Here is a 20,638-nt window from a genome sequence, read left to right on the forward strand (position 1 = left end):
ATCATTATATAAGGGCTCATGCACACGACCGTATATATTTTGCGGTTCGCCAAAAAAAAGGGTTCCGCAAAAAATACGGATGATATCCGTGTGCATTCCGAACAGCTGGCCTCTAATAGAACAGTACTATCCTTGTCCGTAATGTCGGAGCGGAAATACGGACATGGAGAGCACACGGAGTACCTTGGTTTTTTTTTTGCGGACCAATTGAAATAAATGGTTCCGCATACGGTCCGCAAAAAAAACGGAAAGGGACACGGAAAGAAAATACATGCATGAGCCCTAAAGGTACACATAGCATAAGATGGCACTTACCAGATAGTAAATCACTTTGCAACTCATATATAGACACTGAGCCCTTATGGAATCCTGGAGATTTCAGCTCTGAAGTTTGTAGGACTGTTAGTGCAGCTCTGGAGTAAAATATAGGCTGTAACTCAGCATCAGTACAAGGAATAGTTACAAAGTTACTCATCTTTTTATGTAAAATATTGTTCAACGGTGAACATATAGCATTTACTGCCGTATAGGTGCTCTCTGGGTTAGTATTTAACCGCCCGCCCCGGGCATTATGTCGCACTAACCCCAGACATAAAATTGTATATTGTGGTAAGAAATAACAAAGAATCTTGTTAATTACACTGAAATGTAACGGTTTTCATGAAGGGATTATCAGGCTGACAGGAAGAGTGCGCATTGCAAAACATCTGCTTGTGCGGCGTGGTCGCTGTGGTGTCACATCCTCTGACTTGAGGAACTTGAGGTAACGGCCAGCTAGATACGCATTCTCTCCGTAGCTCGTACCTATTTCACACACAATGCTAAGGAGAAAGCCCTCAAATGTCTCAGACAAAGAGAAAACCCAAAAGCCAAAGGTAAGACCAAGTGGACATATTTTTTATAAATTTTTTATAAATTATAGATACAGCAGTGCTGAATTTGTCACATCACTTTAGTTTGTGTTTGATGCTTGGTACTTAGCCATAACTCTATTATCATACGGTTAACTTGCAGTCCTATGTAAAAAGCACAGGTGACGTATGTTAACAGAATTTGGGAAGATTTGTCAAAATGCACAAAAAAAATAATTTGAGCAGCTGCCCATAGCAATCAGTCCTGAGTCAGATTTCATTCTCCATAGGGGCTGGAATCTGATCGGTCGCTGTAAGGAACTGCTTCAAGTGTCGGTTTTGATAAATCTGCCCTATTGTGTTGTGTTGATTTTTATATTATGTTCATATGAAGCGGTTTTGCTGAGTTTGACCACTTTGCTCGGAATTAGGGCTCATGCACACGACCGCATGTATTTTGTGGTCTGCAAAACACGGATCCGCAAAAAAAACAAAAACGGATGATAGTGTTTTTTTGGCGGATCCACTGTAACAATGCCTCTCCTTGTCTGCAAAACGGACAAGAATAGGACATGTACTATTATTTTTTTTGGTGGAACATACATGCAGACATACAGACACGGAATGCAAACTGAGTCATTTCCCTTTTTTTTAAGCCCCATTGAAAAGAAAAATATGTTTGTGAGCCCTAAGTCCTATGTGCACAATGTGTTGCACTCTTGTGGTGCAGTTTTCCATTAAAACACATTCTAGGAACATCTCAGTTCAACTGCATTATTTGTAAAATGTGCGCACTTATGCAATCCACATGTAAACTATGCCTATGTGAGACGTTAAGTATGGTAAAGCCATAGATCACCTATGATGTCACATCACGTGTTGTCCTCCATGATAAACCAATATTATTGTGAAAACTCAGCACTGCTGCATCTGTACATACTGTATCTGAATATTAATTCATGCATATAGCACATATCTTTTTAGAAAATAGTCATGTGACAGATTGGGATTTTAGGTAAACGCTGCCCATAGTGACTAAATGATTTCTGAAAAATAAGTTGCTATGCGCTATATAACACAATGTCGTATCAAGTGATCAGCTGAAAGCCACAAGTTGACTTCCGATACTCCCACCAATTCACCAGAAAAAGGTGCACCTGCTCTGCAGCGGCAGCTACAGGAGGAATGAAGTACTACATGTTGGCTATTCAAATGAATAGCTAGCATGTAATATATGGGTGGACTGGGTCTACTAAAGAGAGATGCTCTTTGTTAACAGTTTTGGCTAACACCTGAAAATAAGCTAAACTAAAAAGGAAGCGCTCAGCTTCTGCCCCATTATTTTGGTGATTAATGGGAGTTTCAGCACCTGAAGCCCCCTAGTGATCATAACGTGAGAAAAGGTTTATAGTTCAGATACTGACATAGGGAGCCATGATTATATATATATATATATATATATATATATATATGTATACAGTGAGGAACAGAAGTATTTAAACACCCTGCGATTTTGCAAGTTCTCCCGCTTAGAAATCATGGAGGGGTCTGAAATTCACAGAATAAAAAAATAAATAGAAAAAAAGGAAATCACATTGTATGATTTTTAAAGAATTTATTTGTCTTGCACTGCTGAACATAAGTATTTGAACACCTGAGAAAATCAGTTAAAGGGGTTCTGCACTTTCATTTAACTGATGATCTATCCTCTGGATAGATCATCAGCTTCTGATCGGCGGGGGTCCGACACCCGGGACCCCCGCCGATCAGCTGTTTGAGAAGGCAGCGGCGCTCCAGCAGCGCCGTGGCCTTCTCACTGTTTACCGCCGGGCCACCTGCCCACTGACATCACGACTAGTATCAACTAGCGTGGGCGCAGCTAAGCTCCATTCAAGTGAACAGAGCTTAGCCGCGCCCACGCTAGTTGATACTAGTCGTGACGTCAGTGGGCCGGTGGCCCGGCGGTAAACAGTGAGAAGGCCACGGCGCTGCTGGAGCGCCGCTGCCTTCTCAAACAGCTGATCGGCGGGGGTCCCGGGTGTCGGACCCCCTCCGATCAGAAGCTGATGATCTATCCAGAGGATAGATCATCAGTTAAATGAAAGTGCAGAACCCCTTTAATATTTGGTACAGAAGCCTTTGTTTGCAATTACAGAGGTCAAAAGTTTCCTGTCGTTCTTGACCAGGTTTGCACACACTGCAACAGGGATTTTGGCCCACTCCTCCACACAGATCTCCTCTAGATCTGTCAGGTTTCAGGGCTGTCGCTGAGCAACACAGAGTTTCAGCTCCCTCCAAAGATGTTCTATTGGATTTAGGTCTTGAGACAGGCTAGGCCACTCCAGAACCTTGATATGCTTCTTATGGAGCCACTACTTGGTTATCCTGGCTGTGTGCTTCGGGTCATTGTCATGTTGGAAGACCCAGCCACAACCCATCTTCATTGCTCTGACTGAGGGAAGAAGGTTGTTACTCAAAATCTCACAATAAATGGCTCCATTCATCCTCTCCTTAAAGGGATTCTGTCATGAGATTTTACCCCTATAACCTAAGCATATGCTCATGTCCGGACTAATAAGAAGAATCCTAGGCTGGCCTTATTAAACCTCACTGTGGCTCTATTTGCCCAAAAAACAGGTTTTTATAACCTGTCAATCACTTACTTAAGGTGCCCAAGGGAAGGTCCGTTAATACAGGGTGCCAGGCTGCACCCCTCGCCGTCCGGTGCCCAGCGCTGCCTTCTACAGCTCAGCGCCGCCTTCTACAGCTCAGCGCCGCCTCCGCAATCCTCCCCGTCCCTCTGTCAGATCCCGCGCCTGCGCACTAGGCTCAGCCTGATGCGCCTGTGCAGACTCCTGGCAGTGGCTTCGTTGAGTGAAGTGCACATGCGCCGGCCTGATGGCGCGGGATCTGGCAGAGGGATGGGGAGGATTGCGGAGGCGGAGCTGAGCTGTAGAAGGCGGCGCTGAAGACAGGAAAGGCGGCGCTGGGCACCGGACGGCAGGGGTGCGGCCGGGCACCCTGTATTAACGGACCTCCCCTTGGGCACCTTAAGTAAGTGATTGACAGGTTATAAAAACCATTTTTTTGGGCAAATAGAGCCACAGTGAGGTTTAATAAGGCCAGCTTAGGATTCTTCTTATTAGTCCGGACATGAGCATATGCTTAGGTTATAGGGGTAAAATCTGATGACAGAATTCCTTTAATACAGTGCAGTTGTCCTGTCCACTTCGCAGAAAAGCACCCCCAAAGCATGATGTTACCACCCCCATGCTTCACCGTAGGGATGGTGTTCTTGGGATGCCACTCATCCTTCTTTTTTCTCCCAACATGACCAGTGAAGTTGAGACAAAAAATGTTTTGGTCTCATCTGACCACATGACTTTCTCCCATGCCTCCTCTGAATCATCCAGATGGTCATTGGCAAACTTCAGACGGGCCTGGACATGTGATGACTTGAGCAGGGGAACCTTCCATGCAATGCATGATTTGAAACCATGACGGCGTAGTGTTCTACCGATAGTGACCTTTGAAATTGTGGTCCCAGCTCTCTTCATGTCATTGACCAGCTCCTCCCTTGTACTTCTGGGCTGATTCCTCACCTTTCTTATCATCAGTGATACCCACCAAGGTGAGATCTTGCATGGAGCCCCAGTCCGAGGGAGACTGACAGTCATCTTTAGCCTCTTCCATTTTCTAACAATTGCTCCAACAGTTGATCTATTTTCACCAAGCTGCTTGGCAATTGCCCCATAGCCCTTTTCAGCCTTGTGGAGGTCCACAATTTTGTCTCTGGTGTCTTTTGACAGCTCTTTGGTCTTGCCCATGGTAGTAGTTGGCGTCTGACTGACTGTGGGGTGGACAGGTGTCTTTAAAGAGCTCAGACAGGTGCTACTAAGATAGATTAATGAGTGGAATAGAGGTCGACCTTTTTAAAGGCACAGTAACAGGTCTTTGAGAGCCAGAATTCTTGCTGTTTCTCAGGTGTTCAAATACTTATGTTCAGCAGTGCAAGACACATCAATTCTTTAAAAATCATACAATGTGATTTCCTGAATTTTTTTTATTTTATTCTGTCTCTCAGAGTGGGAATGCACCTACAACGTGAATTTCAGACCCCTCCATGATGTCTAAGCGGGAAAACTTGCAATATCGCAGGGTGTTCAAATACTTCTGTTCCTTATTGTATATACTGTGTATATACATATATATATATTTGAGCACAGCATTTCTTAGGCCACTACTTCATAGGGACCACAAGTAGTACAGACAAGAGTGTGTAATGTGTTATTTGGCAATTCTGTGTGGCAATGCTAAATCAGAATATTTCTCAATGTGGAAATGAGTTTATTGGCAACAGTATGTAGTGTGCTAGTCTAGTGATGCCACTACTATTTATTGGATAGTTATATTATATTATTTTGCTACACATGGAACAAACATGGGTGCAGCTATTTTGTCCATTGAGGACACAGAGATTATTTTTTTTCAATTTTGCATCACTGCATTCCAAGACAGATCAGTACATTTACCTTTAGCGTAGCCATATTTTGGCATAGCTATATATATATACCGGGTATGTATTTTATAAATTTTTTGGAAGGGCACAGAAAAAGACAGCAACAACACAATCTTTTTTTTTACACTCTAGTTTTTACAACATTCATAGTGTGATATGTGTGTTAAGTGTATTCTTTATATACAGTAAGATTACGAAACTACCAAATTCAAAACAGGAGCATAAAGCTGCCATGAAAACTTGTTGACATCCCGTGTCATGGGTGTTCTGATGGGGAGACACAGGCCAATCTCTAAATTTGTCTAGTTGCTGCAGTTACTATTAACCATGGACATCTAGGGCTGGGATTGGAGTTACTTCTGATCCCAGCTGTAGTAGCTGTAACATGCACCTGACACCCACTGCAGATGTTACAGGCGTACATGTACAGTGGATGGCGCCAAATAGATGCGCTATGTTTGAGAACCCAAATTTTAAGCGTTCGCTAATTTTGCATTTGCAGCTCCCATGCAGGGTTATTTGTCTCCACGGTAACAGACTACAAACAAACCTACACACCAAATCAGAATAAGGGACCCCCCACTAATAAATCACAAAAACAATATAAATAATAACAACTTTATTGGTTTACATCCAAATTATGAGCGCATAAAATCAATCACAACAGCGGCATGCACATACAGTACAGACCAAAAGTTTGGACACACCTTCTCATTCAAAGAGTTTTCTTTTTTTTCATGACTATGAAAATTGTAGATTCACACTGAAGGCATCAAAACTATGAATTAACACATGTGTAATTATATACATAACAAACAAGTGTGAAACAACTGAAAATATGTCATATTCTAGGTTCTACAAAGTAGCCACCTTTTGCTTTGATTACTGCTTTGCACACTCTTGGCATTCTCTTGATGAGCTTCAAGAGGTAGTCCCCTGAAATGGTTTTCACTTCACAGGTGTGCCCTGTCAAGTTTAATAAGTGGGATTTCTTGCCTTATAAATGGGGTTGGGACCATCAGTGGCGTTGAGGAGAAGTCAGGTGGATACACAGCTGATAGTCCTACTGAATAGACTGTTAGAATTTGTATTATGGCAAGAAAAAAGCAGCTAAGTAAAGAAAAACGAGTGGCCATCATTACTTTAAGAAATTAAGGTCAGTCAGTCAGCCGAAAAATTGGGAAAACTTTGAAAGTAAGGGCTATTTGACCATGAAGGAGAGTGATGGGGTGCTGCGCCAGATGACCTGGCCTCCACAGTCACCGGACCTGAACCCAATCGAGATGGTTTGGGGTGAGCTGGACCGCAGAGTGAAGGCAAAAGGGCCAACAAGTGCTAAGCATCTCTGGGAACTCCTTCAAGACTGTTGGAAGACCATTTCAGGAGACTACCACTTGAAGCTCATCAAGAGAATGCTAAGAGTGTGCAAAGCAGTAATCAAAGCAAAAGGTGGCTACTTTGAAGAACCTAGAATATGACATATTTTCAGTTGTTTCACACTTGTTTGTTATGTATATAATTCCACATGTGTTCATTCATAGTTTTGATGCCTTCATAGTCATGAAAATAAAGAAAACTCTTTGAATGAGAAGGTGTGTCCAAACTTTTGGTCTGTACTGTATATAGAAAAAGGAGGATACAGCGGTCCTATGATAAAAAGTTACACATATCTCACGAGGGGTTAATTCATCTTAATAGCATGCTCAAACAGGTCATGTAATCTTATGGATACACAGAATAAATATAAAGTGCAAAGTGCTACACCAAATAGCTAATAAAAAACTGTATATATCCCAAGATAGTAAACGGCAAGTGCAGCAATATTATGTAAAGACCAGTAGTGGAATCACATGTTACAAACACCCAACATGATCAAAAATACAGAGCAGTATGCCTCCACCCCGACATACGTTTCTCTACACAGCTTCCTCAGGGGAAGAAACAAGCCTAGCGTCGTCTGGTAGTGGTGTGGATTTTAGCCACAGTTTGTTTAACCCACCAGAATACCAGATAAACCTCTGGTGATCCTATAAAGTCCAGCCGAAAAACCAGAGATGACTTGCACATGTGCTGTATAGATGAATGATGGCATAGTTTTCTCTAGTGGGGGCAAGGAACCTCATTACGATGCTGCATACCGCTAAGGCAGAACGTCGACAGGGCTTTTATATCATATTTTATTCTATAAAAACACTATATCAGTTTTAATATACAGTATTCAGATTGCTTGATAACTGGTATTGGGCAATGACTAAAAAAAGCAAAAATATACAAGTAAACAACTTAGTAACATCAATCTGCAAGGGAAGCAAAGGGCCATTTTGGAAAAAGATATCAACTTGCAACTTATTGCAGATTACATATTTCCTAGTAACACTGCATAAATCTGCCACTGTTTTATCTTCAAAAAATATATCATCTAAAAAGTGTAAAAAAAAACTCTTGAAGCGTCAGGATCACAAAGTCTATAAGCTTCCAGATATTAACTGCTACTGTTGAACTCAGAAAACATAAAGCATGCGGGGGAAAAAGAACTTTCTGTCAGTTTTATTATGTCTCCAAAGGTTCCCCTTGAAAGACAGGAATGACCTTGATATGCTGAGTTGGCACATGCCAGTGAATTAATGGCAGGACGTAGCTGGAGGGAGGCTTGCAGAAACAAAACAGCGCCAAGGGCTGTGTTCTGCTCTGATCATTACTAGATGAATCAAAGTGATACATCAAATACACTAATCTGGTGGTGGCCTTTTTTACTTTGTTCTAGACCTCTGATATGGAGAGCTCTGCTGTTTTCTGCCTCTTAGAACAGAGCGGGCTGCAAAATAAGGGTGTGCTGAGATCCTAATCCCACAACATGCAGCTTTCTGGTTTTGTACTTCTTTTTTTTTTTTTTTACCCAGTGTCTTGAGATGTTTGCCAAGTATGATAGCTTGCTGACACATCAAAAGCCACTTCTGTCTATTTTAGGAATAGAGATTTGAAGGCGGTCTGACAGTGGTTCAGATAATGAGCGAAGCTTAGCCCCTCTCTGCATCAGTGTGTCATCTCTAAACCTTACTGGCACTCAGATACCCCTCCAGGTCTGGCTAGGGCTGGGGAATCTGACATCTCTGAAAGCAAAACGAATACCCTCCATAGGTTTCGACTACTTAAAATTATTTAAGTCATTGAATGAAATGCGCAATGCATGATACACAACGCAGGACTGACTACACAGTTTATTAGGTGACAACCACACGTGCCCATAGTATGCTGGGCACACTTAGGAACATATTGTCTTTGTGGGGTAAGGGTGCTAAAGTGTACTTGTTGCTATGTCTAGTTTTTCATAACTATAGATGTTAAAATAAAGAGTAGGGGGGGCACATTTATTAAGACCGGAGTTTTAGGCGCTGGTCTTTATACCTAGAGGCGCCTTCCTCTACATAACTTTGAAGAATCCCCCGCCACTTCTAAAAGTAAGACAGCTTCCAAGCCCACGCCATGCCCCCTTTTTAGACCTGGCGTGAGTCGGGACAAGTCGCAGATTGCGGAGCAAAGGACCTTTGCGTTTGATAAATGACCCCCCCAAAGTAGTGAATACAAAGACCTATATATTGCTAGGGTTCGTATGCTTGCAAGGCATTATTTCACAGTCTTTGGGCAATGGTGTAACATAGAGGTAGCCCAAGGGCTTACTATGGGGGCCTTGGAAAGGTGGAGCAGTCTTGGTTGGACTTACCACTGTTGCTACAGGGTGGTTCTCAGTTCTCTCCGCACTCTCCATGCTCTGACTGACTGACCATGGGATCCTCCTGGGCACCTCTATTTATAAGCTACAGGATCTAGAACGTTCCCTCATGTGGGCATCATAGGCACACATTGTGGTCTGCATGGTAATAGCACCTTGTGTGACAAAATTTTGCACTTCAATCTTCACTTACAGTGCGGTTTCACACACACATAACTGCAACGCCTATCAATGTCCTGTTTGTGGGTATATGAGTCTTACCAGTGTTATCGCCAATTCACAGACCACCTATCACATCAATACTCTTAACTAATAACACCCTAAAAACTGCACCGTTCAAGTCTTCGATTGAGCACTTTGAGTAAACATTGGAGAAAAGGAAAGTGACCCTTCTAATCCAATAACTTATAGCTGACATGGCTCATTCCCTAACACTGACCTTCTACATTTTATTTCCTTACGCTATGTCTTGAACCCTTGATTTCGATAGTTTCTCTGATGATGCTGGTGTATGGTAGCCGTCAGCAGAACCATGTTTGGGACTACCCATGGTATTGAGGGCATGGTGACACTAGGGTGCAATAGGGCCAGCCAACACTGTAGGGAGTTCATTCTCAGGGTGGATATTCTGCTAAGAACTTTTACAGGAACTGGTCACACACAATTACCGGGAACCAAATCATATGATTCACTGATGACTTCTAGCCATCAATTGCATCGTCTACTGATGGATTTGTTCCATGAACATTAACAGATCTGGTGATGAAATCATCTGATATAACAGTGTGGCGTATTGCCTTATGTAGTCTAGTCCATTAGGTTTCTCTGTGAATTGGGTTTTATTGTTTAGTTTTAAAGGGGTGTTTACTATTGATGACCTATCCTTGGGATACATTATCAATATCAGATCAGCAGGGTCGGACTCCCGGCACCCCCACCGATCACCTGTTTGAGGAGACAATGACACTTCAGTGAGCGTCTCAGCTTATCGGGCACAGGGCCATACATTGTATAGTGGCTGTGCTTGAATTTGCAGCCTGGGCCCACTCATTGGAACCGAACCCAGGTTCGGGAACTGGTTTTCTACAGTATAAATCAATTTCTGAAGTTATTATGGAAAGTCTCGCGAGACTTCGTACAGTATTGAAACAAAATTTTATGCTAATCGACTTCGGATGTTTCATCCGAAGTCGATTCGCTCATCCCTAGCCATCTCCTTAAAGTGGTTGCTCCCCCCCAAAAAAAACACTGCACTTGACCGCTGAGGCCGATGATTGGTTGCTGTCTTTTGAATGGGATTCGGGATGAGAGCAGTGCTGGAACGGCAGGACTTTTATACACACATACACACACGCAACTTTTTTTAAATTGGTTGGAAAACCCCTATATCTGAAACATCTTTTTCCAATTAGCTCTTTAAGAAGTTGTTAATAAGAGGTCCACTTACTTTTAGGGACGCAACTATAATTCACAGGGCTCTATAGCCAAATAAGATGGGGCCCTCCCAACCTACTGTATGAAAATTAAAACAGCAGCGTAAGTAGGAATAAGTAAAGGTAATAGCACCATATATCAGAAAACCCACATGATAGCAAAAAGTCACCATATTGATTTTCCCCACAAAGAGTTACAATGTTCTTGCACCTAATTGAGTCCCCCCTCCCCCACCTCCAGGGCCCGTAGTTAATGCTATGGCTGTAGTTACATCCATGCTGACTTTTTCTTCCAGCACTGTGGATATTTACTCAATGTGCTAAATAAAAGACATGAAGGGTACAACTATTTGCACTACTGGTTCAGTTAGATTTTGTTGGTCTATAATTAGGACCACAGACCACATTTTATGAGCAGTCGATGCAGAAATACAGCAGGACTTCTTCACCTATGAGGGGCTGCTCCTGCAGGTGAAGAATGGCCCACCTGCCTCCAGATTGACAAGGACGGACATTTAGCTTGTCCCTGAAAATGTCCTGCCTGTGCTGCTGCTCCGATTAGCAGGGCAAGGGCAGAGGCTCCGGTTCAGCTTTAGCGCAGCGTCTGCGCAGGCGCCGCTACCAGCCACTAAGAGGTGAAGAAGTCCTTCTGATGAGACAAACCAGTTCATTAGAATCGTCTCACACATCTCTAGCTCACAGTTTTTCTTACAACCGTATATGATGGTCATAAGTAGAGGTGAGCAAAGTTATCAAAAATTCGATTCGGCTGCTCTGCTGAAGTTCACAAACAAATTTGATCCGTTACAAATTACTTCGTCTCACAAAACACATTCAATTGTATGTAGCGGGCGCAATCAAGGGGAGCGGCGATCGTGCCGCCCCCTGTCACTGAAACCCTCAGAGGCCTCGTTCAACACTGATTGCGGCATCTCACAGTCACATTGAGGCCTTTTAGGGGTTAATAACAAAAAAATACATACTTACCTCATCCATTTTGCAATCATGCCATCTTGATTGAAGAAAGCGCGCAAAATCTTGCAAGCACTGACTTATTGACGTCACCACTGATTATGTCACCATGCCTCGCGAGATGTGGCGGTGCTTTCTTCAATCAAGATGGCGGTGACGGCCTCCCTGCAAGCCAATGGATGAGGTAAGTAGGTTTTTTTTGTTTGTTTATTTACCTACATTTCATGACAAATTGAAATGCGAGGAAATTCAGCTTTGTGACCAATTCATTTCGTTTTTTTACTTCGATTCGCTCAACAATAGTCATTAGTATAGCAGCAATGCCAATAGCAATAAACCATGGGGGGGGGGGGGATTTATCATGAAGGAAATTTTTGAAGTCTGTTTTGCTTTCAGTCTGTATTGGAATAATTCATACAATGTTCAATAAATTTGACACAACTTTAAGCCTAACACTTTTGTCAAGAGATGTTTTTGTGTGCCACCCCTCTACTGGAGTGAGATTGCACCTTTACAGGTGCGCCTAATTAATATAACGGACTATGCCCACTTTCCACCCACTTTTCAACAGCGGTGAGAGCTGCATAATAATGCCCAAAAAGTTGCTGAATTTTTTTTTAAAAATAAAAACCTTTTGCTGCCATCTTTATGGCACAAACGGAGTAAAACTTCCCCTCTGTATATTTGACAGAACTGAATTAAAGAAAAGGTAAAAGAATAAAATGCCCTAGGACCTCCAACATATAGGAAACTCCGCTGCCCCCTCAGAACAAGGCTATTTGGGTAATGGTGATATTATTTGGGCACTGTGGTAGTGGTTGCTCGAGTTATTTGGGCATTGTGTTTTGAAATAATTTGCTATTGTTGTGTCCTAAATGTTTATTTTTGAAGGACTATTGTGGTCATTGTGCACTGTCAGTTTTTTATTACCTGCAGCCAATTTTATTTTTAAGTTGTTTTTTTTTTTATTCAAAAAGGGTTTACATAGTCCCCATACTGCTCTCCCCAGACTCCATAGACTTTATAGTTGATGTCACATAGCTCTGAAAATCAAAAAGATCTCAAACGGAAGTGCACAGATGAGTGAGTCACCCCGGCCTCCTTCATATATAATGTCAATTTGATTGGGCAACCCCCTCCACTGTTTTTTATGTTTCTTTTTCTGGGAAATATCTAAAATTGAAATGCCATCACCGTTGGGTAAAGAAAAGTTGACATTAAATAATTTCTGTTCTCCTAACCCACACACATTTTCCTACATGTTAACTTTAAGGCTGGGTTCACACGCGCGTTGCGGGTGCATTGCGGGAAAACATGCGGGTGCGTTGCGGGAAAATGCACAATTTTTTCGCGCAAGTGCAAAGCGTTTCAATGCGTTTTGCACGCGCGTGAGAAAGATCGGCATGTTTGGTACCCAGACCCGAAGCCAGACTTCTTCACAGAAGTTCGGGTTTGGGATCGGTATTGTGTAGATTTTATTATTTTCATGGTTATAAGGGAAAATAATAGCATTCTTAATACAGAATGCTTAGTAAAATAGGGCTGGAGGAGTTACAAAAAAATAAATAAAATTCAACTCACCTCATCCACTTGTTCTGTATTCAGAATGCTATTATTTTCCCTTATAACCATGTTATAAGGGAAAATAATAAATATTGGGTCCCCATCCCGATCGTCACCTAGCAACCGTGCATGAAAATCGCACCGCATCCGCACTTGCTTGCGGATGCTTGTGATTTTCACGCAGCCCCATTCCCTTCTAAGCACAAGTGATGCGTGAAAATCACCGCTCATGTGCACAGCCCCATTGAAGGGAATGGGTCCGGATTCAGTGCGGGTGCAATGCGTTCACCTCACGCATTGCACCCGCGCGGAAATCTCGCCCGTGTGAAAGAGGCCTAAGGCTAGGACTACACAGCAGTGTCGCAATGCTACACTGCAACATAATCAGTGTGAATGTGGTTGTACTGTAACTCGCACGTCACCATAAATTCTAATCTGCTGGTTTTCTGGCAATTTGCCACTGTCTTCCCTTTCATCATGTTACAGTATTGCAGTAAAGTCAGCTTTGGTCGCACTGCCAAAACTACCATATACTAGGGTCAGGTCCACTACGGGTCACCTAAGGCTCTTTACACACAGTGTACTGGGCAGCGACCTCCAACACTCTAGTTGCTGTAAAACTACAACTCCCAGCATGCTCCATTTAGCTCTATGAATATTCTGAGAAAAGCCAAGCAAGTGTGTATGCTAGGGGTTGTAGTTTCACACCAGCTGGATGCAGAAGGTTGCTGATCCCTGCTGATCCCTAGTGCCAAGGTTTTCCATTTGGAGCAATTACATGGGGTGTCTTTAAACGGATCCCAATGAATTCTAATAGATGCCATTGACTTACACTGGGGTCTGTTGAGGTTCCATAATGATGTCTACTGTTTGAATGTGAACAGAGCCTAATGCTGTATGAATGAGTCTGCATCCATTCCGCAATTTTGGGTGCGGACCCATTCATTTCAAAGGGGCGGCAAAAGATGAGGACAGCACTGCCATCTTAACTTGTTCCGTTCCGCGGCCCCGCAAAAAATATAGAGCATGCCCTATTCTTGTCCACAACCGCGGACAAGAATAGGCATTTCTATACTGGGCCGCTCGTTCCGCAAATTGCGTAACGCACCCGGGCGGCATCTGTGTTTTGTGGATCCGCAATTTGCGGTCATCTGAATGCGCCCTTGAGGTCTGCTATAACTTACAGCAATGCCAACAAAGGGCCACGGGTGATCTCTTTTTTCTCTATCACACATATAGACCGTGGAACTCGGCAATTGTTCCTGAATTACAGCCTGTATTGTAAGGCTGCATTCACATTTCTGCATGCTTCAGAGCTGCTCTTCCAGAATTCCTTTCTGGCTTCGGGACTGAAAAAAGTCATGTCTTAAATGAGGATAATAGAGCATCTACTCCTCAAGGTTGAGCTATGAAATAATTAAAGGAGTTTCCCAGGCTTTTACTATTGATGACCTATCCTCAGTATCAGATCGGCGGGGGTCCGACACCCGGCACCCCCGACAATCAGCTGTACGAGGAGACGGCGTGTGCAGTGTGCACATGCCGTCTCCCTTCTCTCTTCCTTAGTAAAGACCATAGACAGCATCAGCAGACAGGAAGAGAGAAGGGAGAGTCGTATCATACAGACGGCAGGTGTTTTTCAATTTGCTAATGAATTTTAAAGGGGTTGTTCACCCCTGGGAGCTTTTCAGGCAGACCCCGGTGTGACCACACCTGTGTAAAGAACCGTACTCGGTTCCAGCTCTATCTTCCGCCATCACTGAAAATCTCCAGTTTCCTCGAGTCATCTGGTTGGATGTGGGTCATATGTCCGCTGCACCTAATGACTGGCCTCAGTGATGACATGTCTATCATGGGTCAAGTCACCGGGTCAAGTGACATAGTAATGTTGACATGGGAGACCGGAGATCTGCACCGGGGGAGCGAAGGAGTGGGGATCAGGTAAGTATGGTTCCCTCCCTAGGTACTGCCAGCATGCCCGTGGGGATGAACAACACCTTTAAATATAGAACATATGAAATAATACATGGTAAAATCATGTACAAAAGGCTGGCCCGGTAAACCGTCTATTGGATAGTAGACAGTAATATCCACCCTGATGGCAGGAGTGTGTGTACGGGCCATAATGTTCCGCTGTATATCTCCGATTTGGAAGAATAGCTTGGAAGAAAGACGAGACAGAGGGGATATGATAGAAACTTTTAAATACATAAAGAAAATCAACAAGGTAAAAGAGGAGAGAATATTTAAAAGGAGAAAAACTGCTACAAGAGGACATAGTTTTAAATTAGAGGGGCAAAGATTCAAAAGTAATATCAGGAAGTATTACTTTACTGAGAGAGTAGTGGATGCATGGAATAGCCTTCCTGCAGAAGTGGTAGCTGCAAACACAGTGGAGGAGTTTAAGCATGCATGGGATAGGCATAAGGCCATCCTTCATATAAGATAGGGCCGGGGGCTATCCATAGTACTCAGTATATTGGGCAGACTAGATGGGCCAAATGGTTCTTATCTGCCGACACATTCTATGTTTCTATGTTTCTATGATTTCATAAGCGATCATGTTACGTTCCAACGGAGGATATAATAGTAATGTCATTATCTACAAAACCACCAAAAATGTTACATTGACGTCCCTATTGAATTCAGAAGGAATCCATGTGCCGCCATACAGGATCAGTGTCGGGGGATCAGCGACCTCCGGCACTACGGCTCTCATGCTCCATTCAGCAGGGTGCCTGCTGGGAGTTGCAGCTTTACAACAGCCGGAGTGTTGGAAGTTGCTGACCCCGGCTGTATGTAAACCGCTCTGCCTTGTGCATGATCCTGACATGGTGGGTCATTGATTAAAGAATCTAGTTCAGGGTGATGAAGGCCGTGGACCTCTTGATCTCCCCCCTGTGCATTACTAGCGTTTGTATAATTCCCGTCTTCTCTGCTTGCAGCGCACCAGCAGCTTTGGGACCTTTGAACGGTTTAGGAAACCCTCAATTTCCAAACCAGAAGATTTGAAGGAGGTCTGTATACCCGCCCCTCACTGCATCTGTCTGTGCCACATTATCTCATCTATTTCATGGCCCTGTCTAGTTAGCAGGGTTTATGCAGTGCATGAAAGGGAAGGAGGATGAAAGTGCGGCTGTGATGTCGGGGAGATCAGTGGGGAGCTTCTGCGCTCGGCTTCTTTTTCACTCCTCTGACCTTGAGGCTCCTCCTGAGAATTTTTGTCTGCCGAACACAGTAATGACTACAAAAACATGTACAGATGCAACAGTCACATACAAGACTCTAAGCTAAATGCTTTTTAATGAGGTAAACAGGTAGAAAAATAGATGGTGAACACATTAAGGTTACGCCCCACCTTTCATCATCATTGCCAGCAAACAGGGAAGGGTATGAAGACTATTGCAGCCATTGTTTTACTGTGACAATACATCTAAATAACAAGAAGCAACCAATAGTTTTGATTAACCAGTTCAAGACTGGGCCACTTACCCCCCTGCCTGTTGACTAGGTGTATTTATTTTATTTTATTTTTTTATATACATGTGTCTTTGAGAGCCATGACTTTTTTCCCCAGCTATGTAAATCATTTTTTGTGCCTTTTTTTTTTTGTGACACATGAGGCTTTATTTTATGTCATTATTATTTTAGCATTTTTTGTTTTATTTTTGTTTATAACCAGGGAGATGTAAAAAGGGATCTAATGGAATTTTTTTCCCTTTTATTTGTTTATTTATTTTTTGTTAACAGCACAACATGCATATTTTTTGTTATGTCCTTTTTCCATAACGGTCATTTTGGACCGTTTAGGGGATGTATGGGTTATAGTCGCTAGGGTCAGGGCTCGAAGCTGCGGTGCAGCGTGTGGTGGCCTTTTTTTTTGTATTCTTTTTTTTCATTTTTTATTTTGTCTTCAAACACTTTTTTTATTAAAGGTTTTTCAACATTTTGTAACGTTGATAAAATTGTAAAAGCCAACGTTGTAGAGATTAAAGAGGGTGAATGCAAAAAGAAAAAAAGAGAGAAGCCTGGAACGCCAAGCGCATATAGGAGAGGATTTTACACAGGAGCATCAGCAATATGTGGTGGTAGCATTCTCTACACCGTCTTGTAAATTGGGCCTTCACAGCCAACAGGGAAAGTGTTAGGAGAACTTAAATAAGGCTATTTTTACACTTGCGGCAGTTTGATCCGGCAAGCAGTTCCGCCGTCGGAACTGTCCGCCGAATCCGCCGATCTGGATGTGACTGAAAGCATTTGTAAGAAGCATCCGGATTCGGATCTGTCTCACAAATGCATTGCAAGAACGGATCCGCCTCTCCGCTTGTCATGCGGACAGACGGATCCGTCTTGTATCTTTTTTCACATTTTTACCGGTCTGCGCAGACCGGAAGGACGGATCTGGCATTCCGGTATTTTATTCATTCAGGCAAGTCTTCCGTTTTTTTCGCCGGAGATAAAACCGTAGAATGCTACGGTTTTATCTTTTTCCTGATCAGTCAAAATGACTGAACTGAAGACATTCTGATGCATCCTGAACGGATTACTCTCCATTCAGAATGCATGGGGCTATGCCTGATCAGTTCTTTTCCGGTATAGAGCCCCTGTGACGGAACTCTATGCCGGAAAAGAAAAACGCTAGTGTGAAAGTACTCTAACAGACAGACGGAACAAACAAGGCAGACAGACAAATGATAAACCACGGAGGAATATGGGCTGGGAGGGTCTCTCACCGGCCGGCAGACACAGCAAATAAGATTGGTATAGGCATGGGTACCGTGCACTAATATGTGGCCGTCAACTAAAGAAATTGGAGTAAGCATAGGGAATAATACAGAGAACAGCAAGCAGTAAAGCTCAGACTGGTTACTTGAGTCATGACAGGCGGGGTCTTATATAGAGAGCTGGGATCTGTGGGAGTGACCCATGAGGGAATAATCCAACCAAGGAATTCAAATCTCCAAGAACCGGTCATGATAATCTGTAGTAATGGAAGCTAGTTTCTCTTTAATCATACAGAAGTCCTGTCTGCGCTTAAAGAGGACCTTTCACCGATTCTTACCCTATGAACTAACTATACAGACATGTGGAGCGGCGCCCGGGGATCTCACTGTACTTACTATTATCCCCGGGCGCCGCTCCGTTCTCCTGCTATGCCCTCCGGTATCTCCGTTCCCTAAGTTATGATAGGCGGAGTCTGCTCTAGCGCTGGCCAATCGCATTGCAGAGCTCACAGATTGGGAGAAAATAACCTCCCAGGCTGTGAGCTCTGCGCTGCGATTGGCCAGCGCTAGGGCAGACTCCGCCTACCATAACTTAGGGACTGGAATCTCCGCCTACTATAACTTAGTGAGCGGAGATACCGGAGGGCATAGCAGGAGAACGGAGCGGCGCCCAGGGATAATAGTAAGTGCAGTGAGATCCCCGGGTGCCGCTCCACATGTCTGTATAGTTAGTTCATAGGGTAAGAATCGGTGAAAGGTCCTCTTTAACCTCCAAAAAATTTAGAAGTTTTTTCAGTGGCATGCCTCGGGTGTTTGGCACCCGGGGCGGGTCATTTCTTTGGCACCCCCCCATTACTTTAAAAAAAATTGTACCCCCTTATAGTAGTATTGCCCTCATTGTACAACCTTCACAGGAGTTTTGTACAGATGTGTGCCCCCTCACAGTAGTTATGCCCACATTGTGCCCTCACAGTAGTTATGCCCACATTGTGCCCCCTCACAGTAGTTATGCCCTCTCTGTGCCCCCCTCACAGTAGTTATGCCCTCTCTGTGCCCCTTCACAGTAATAATCCCCATTGTGCCCCATTATAGTAATAATGCCCACTGTGCCATATTCATAGTAATAATTCCCACTGTGCCTCCTTCACAGTAATAATACACTCTGTGCCCCCTTCACAGTAATAATACACTCTGTGCCCCTTCACAGTAATAATACACTCTGTGCCCCCTTCACAGTAATAATACACTCTGTGCCCCCTTCACAGTAATAATGCCCTCTGTGCCCCCTTCATTGTAGTAATGCCCTCTGGCTCTGTGCCCCCTCCATAGTAGAAATGCTCATTGTGCCCTCTTCACATTAGTAATGCCCTCTGTGCCCCATCCATAGTAGTAATGCCCTGTGCTCCTCCATAGTAATAAAGTCCTCTGTGCCCCCTCCATAGTAATAAAGTCCTCTGTGGCCCCTCCATAGTAACAAAGCCCTCTGTGCCACTTCCATAGTAATAAAGCCCTCTGTGGCCCCTCTGCTTTTAAAAAACAAAACAAAAAAACCCACAGTAATTACTCACCTTGTCCCGCTCCTGAAGCTCACAGTCCTCTCTTCCCTGCAGGCATAGATCGCTCTGCAGCACTATGTGGGGGCGGAGCTTATGCAGATTTCCGGGCTGCAGGCCGGCAACACGATCTGCGCCTGCAGGCTGAATGCTGGAGCGGGAGAAGTCTTCCTGCTTCACCATTCTGTGTGCTGCCGGCCTGAAGGAGGGGAGGAGCGCGGGGAGCTGAATGGTGAGTGACAGGACTGCAACTGCCGCTCCCAGCAATGGGCGCTTCCATCTGTATTGATGGAAGCGCTCATTGCTTCTGGCACCCCCCCTTCCTTAGTACGCCACAGTTTTTTTTCCAAGGAAGGAAGAAAAAGCTTATCAATCGCTGTAGGTAGAGGGAATTCTTGGGATCTGTTTATTAAGTAATGCTTCCAAAGAGTCTTTCTTAATATTGTAATCTTTCACAGAGTAAATGAGGCAGTGAACTCACATCCAAAGCCTTTTCACTTGTGGGCACGCCCACCAGAGGTGTAGTACGTCACCTAGAGAGGGACAACCCCTAAAACAGGTAGGGGGTAGCCGGGTACTGCATGGGCTGTAAGGTAGGTGACCAAGTACAGTACTAGTGAAATAGCTTTTGTTTTTACTTTTTTATTTTACACTTTATGTACCCCATAAGGTTGTTTAAGAACCTTGAGGGGCATTTTTATAGTTATTGTTGATTTCTCCTGTAACTAGGGCTGAGATGCGCTGTCTGCATTTTTTGCATCTAAATGAATGGGTCCGCATGCAATCCACAAAAAATGGGGAATGGAGGCAGACTCGAAATACAATCAACTGCATGAGGCCTGAGACAGAATTTGAATGTCCAAATTGTGGTGCAATTTTGGAACAAAATGGTGCATCTTAGGCAAACCCCTTTCCCATGAAGCTCCACAACTTTTTGAGCAAGTCAGAAAAATGTGTAGAGCGAAATTAATTGTGCCAAAATTACCCCAGTTTTCACCACATTTTAGACACAAAATTCCCCAGATTTTTACCACATTTTAGACACACGATTGCCCCAATTTTCACCACATTTTAGACACAAAATTGTCCCAAATTTCACCACATTTTAGCCACAAAATTGTCCCAAATTTCACCACATTTTAGACACAAAATTGCCCTAATTTTTTCCACATTTTAGACACAAAATTACCCCAGTTTTCACCACGTGTTAGACACACAGTTGCCCCACATTTTCACCATATTTAGACACAAAATTGTTCAAATTTTCACCACATTTTAGACACAAAATTGCCC

At 43.5% G+C, this 20,638-nt stretch overlaps 1 protein-coding gene across 2 annotated transcripts in view; it reads left to right on the forward strand.

The window, feature by feature from the left end:
* Positions 1-744: 744 nt before the first annotated feature.
* SAMSN1 (SAM domain, SH3 domain and nuclear localization signals 1) overlaps positions 745-20,638 on the forward strand; it is a 41,378-nt gene continuing 21,484 nt past the window's right edge. The window contains exons 1-2 of one of the 2 annotated variants that reach the window (XM_040423228.1): positions 745-875; positions 16,014-16,085. In XM_040423228.1, coding sequence (XP_040279162.1) covers positions 819-875; positions 16,014-16,085 — 129 coding nt within the window. In that variant the 5' untranslated portion in view covers positions 745-818. The remainder of the gene's footprint in view (positions 876-16,013; positions 16,086-20,638) is intronic. The other variant, XM_040423229.1, reaches the window with a different exon arrangement.

Source organism: Bufo bufo, chromosome 3 (assembly GCF_905171765.1).
Source record: "Bufo bufo chromosome 3, aBufBuf1.1, whole genome shotgun sequence".
Classification (NCBI taxonomy): Eukaryota; Metazoa; Chordata; class Amphibia; order Anura; family Bufonidae; genus Bufo; species Bufo bufo.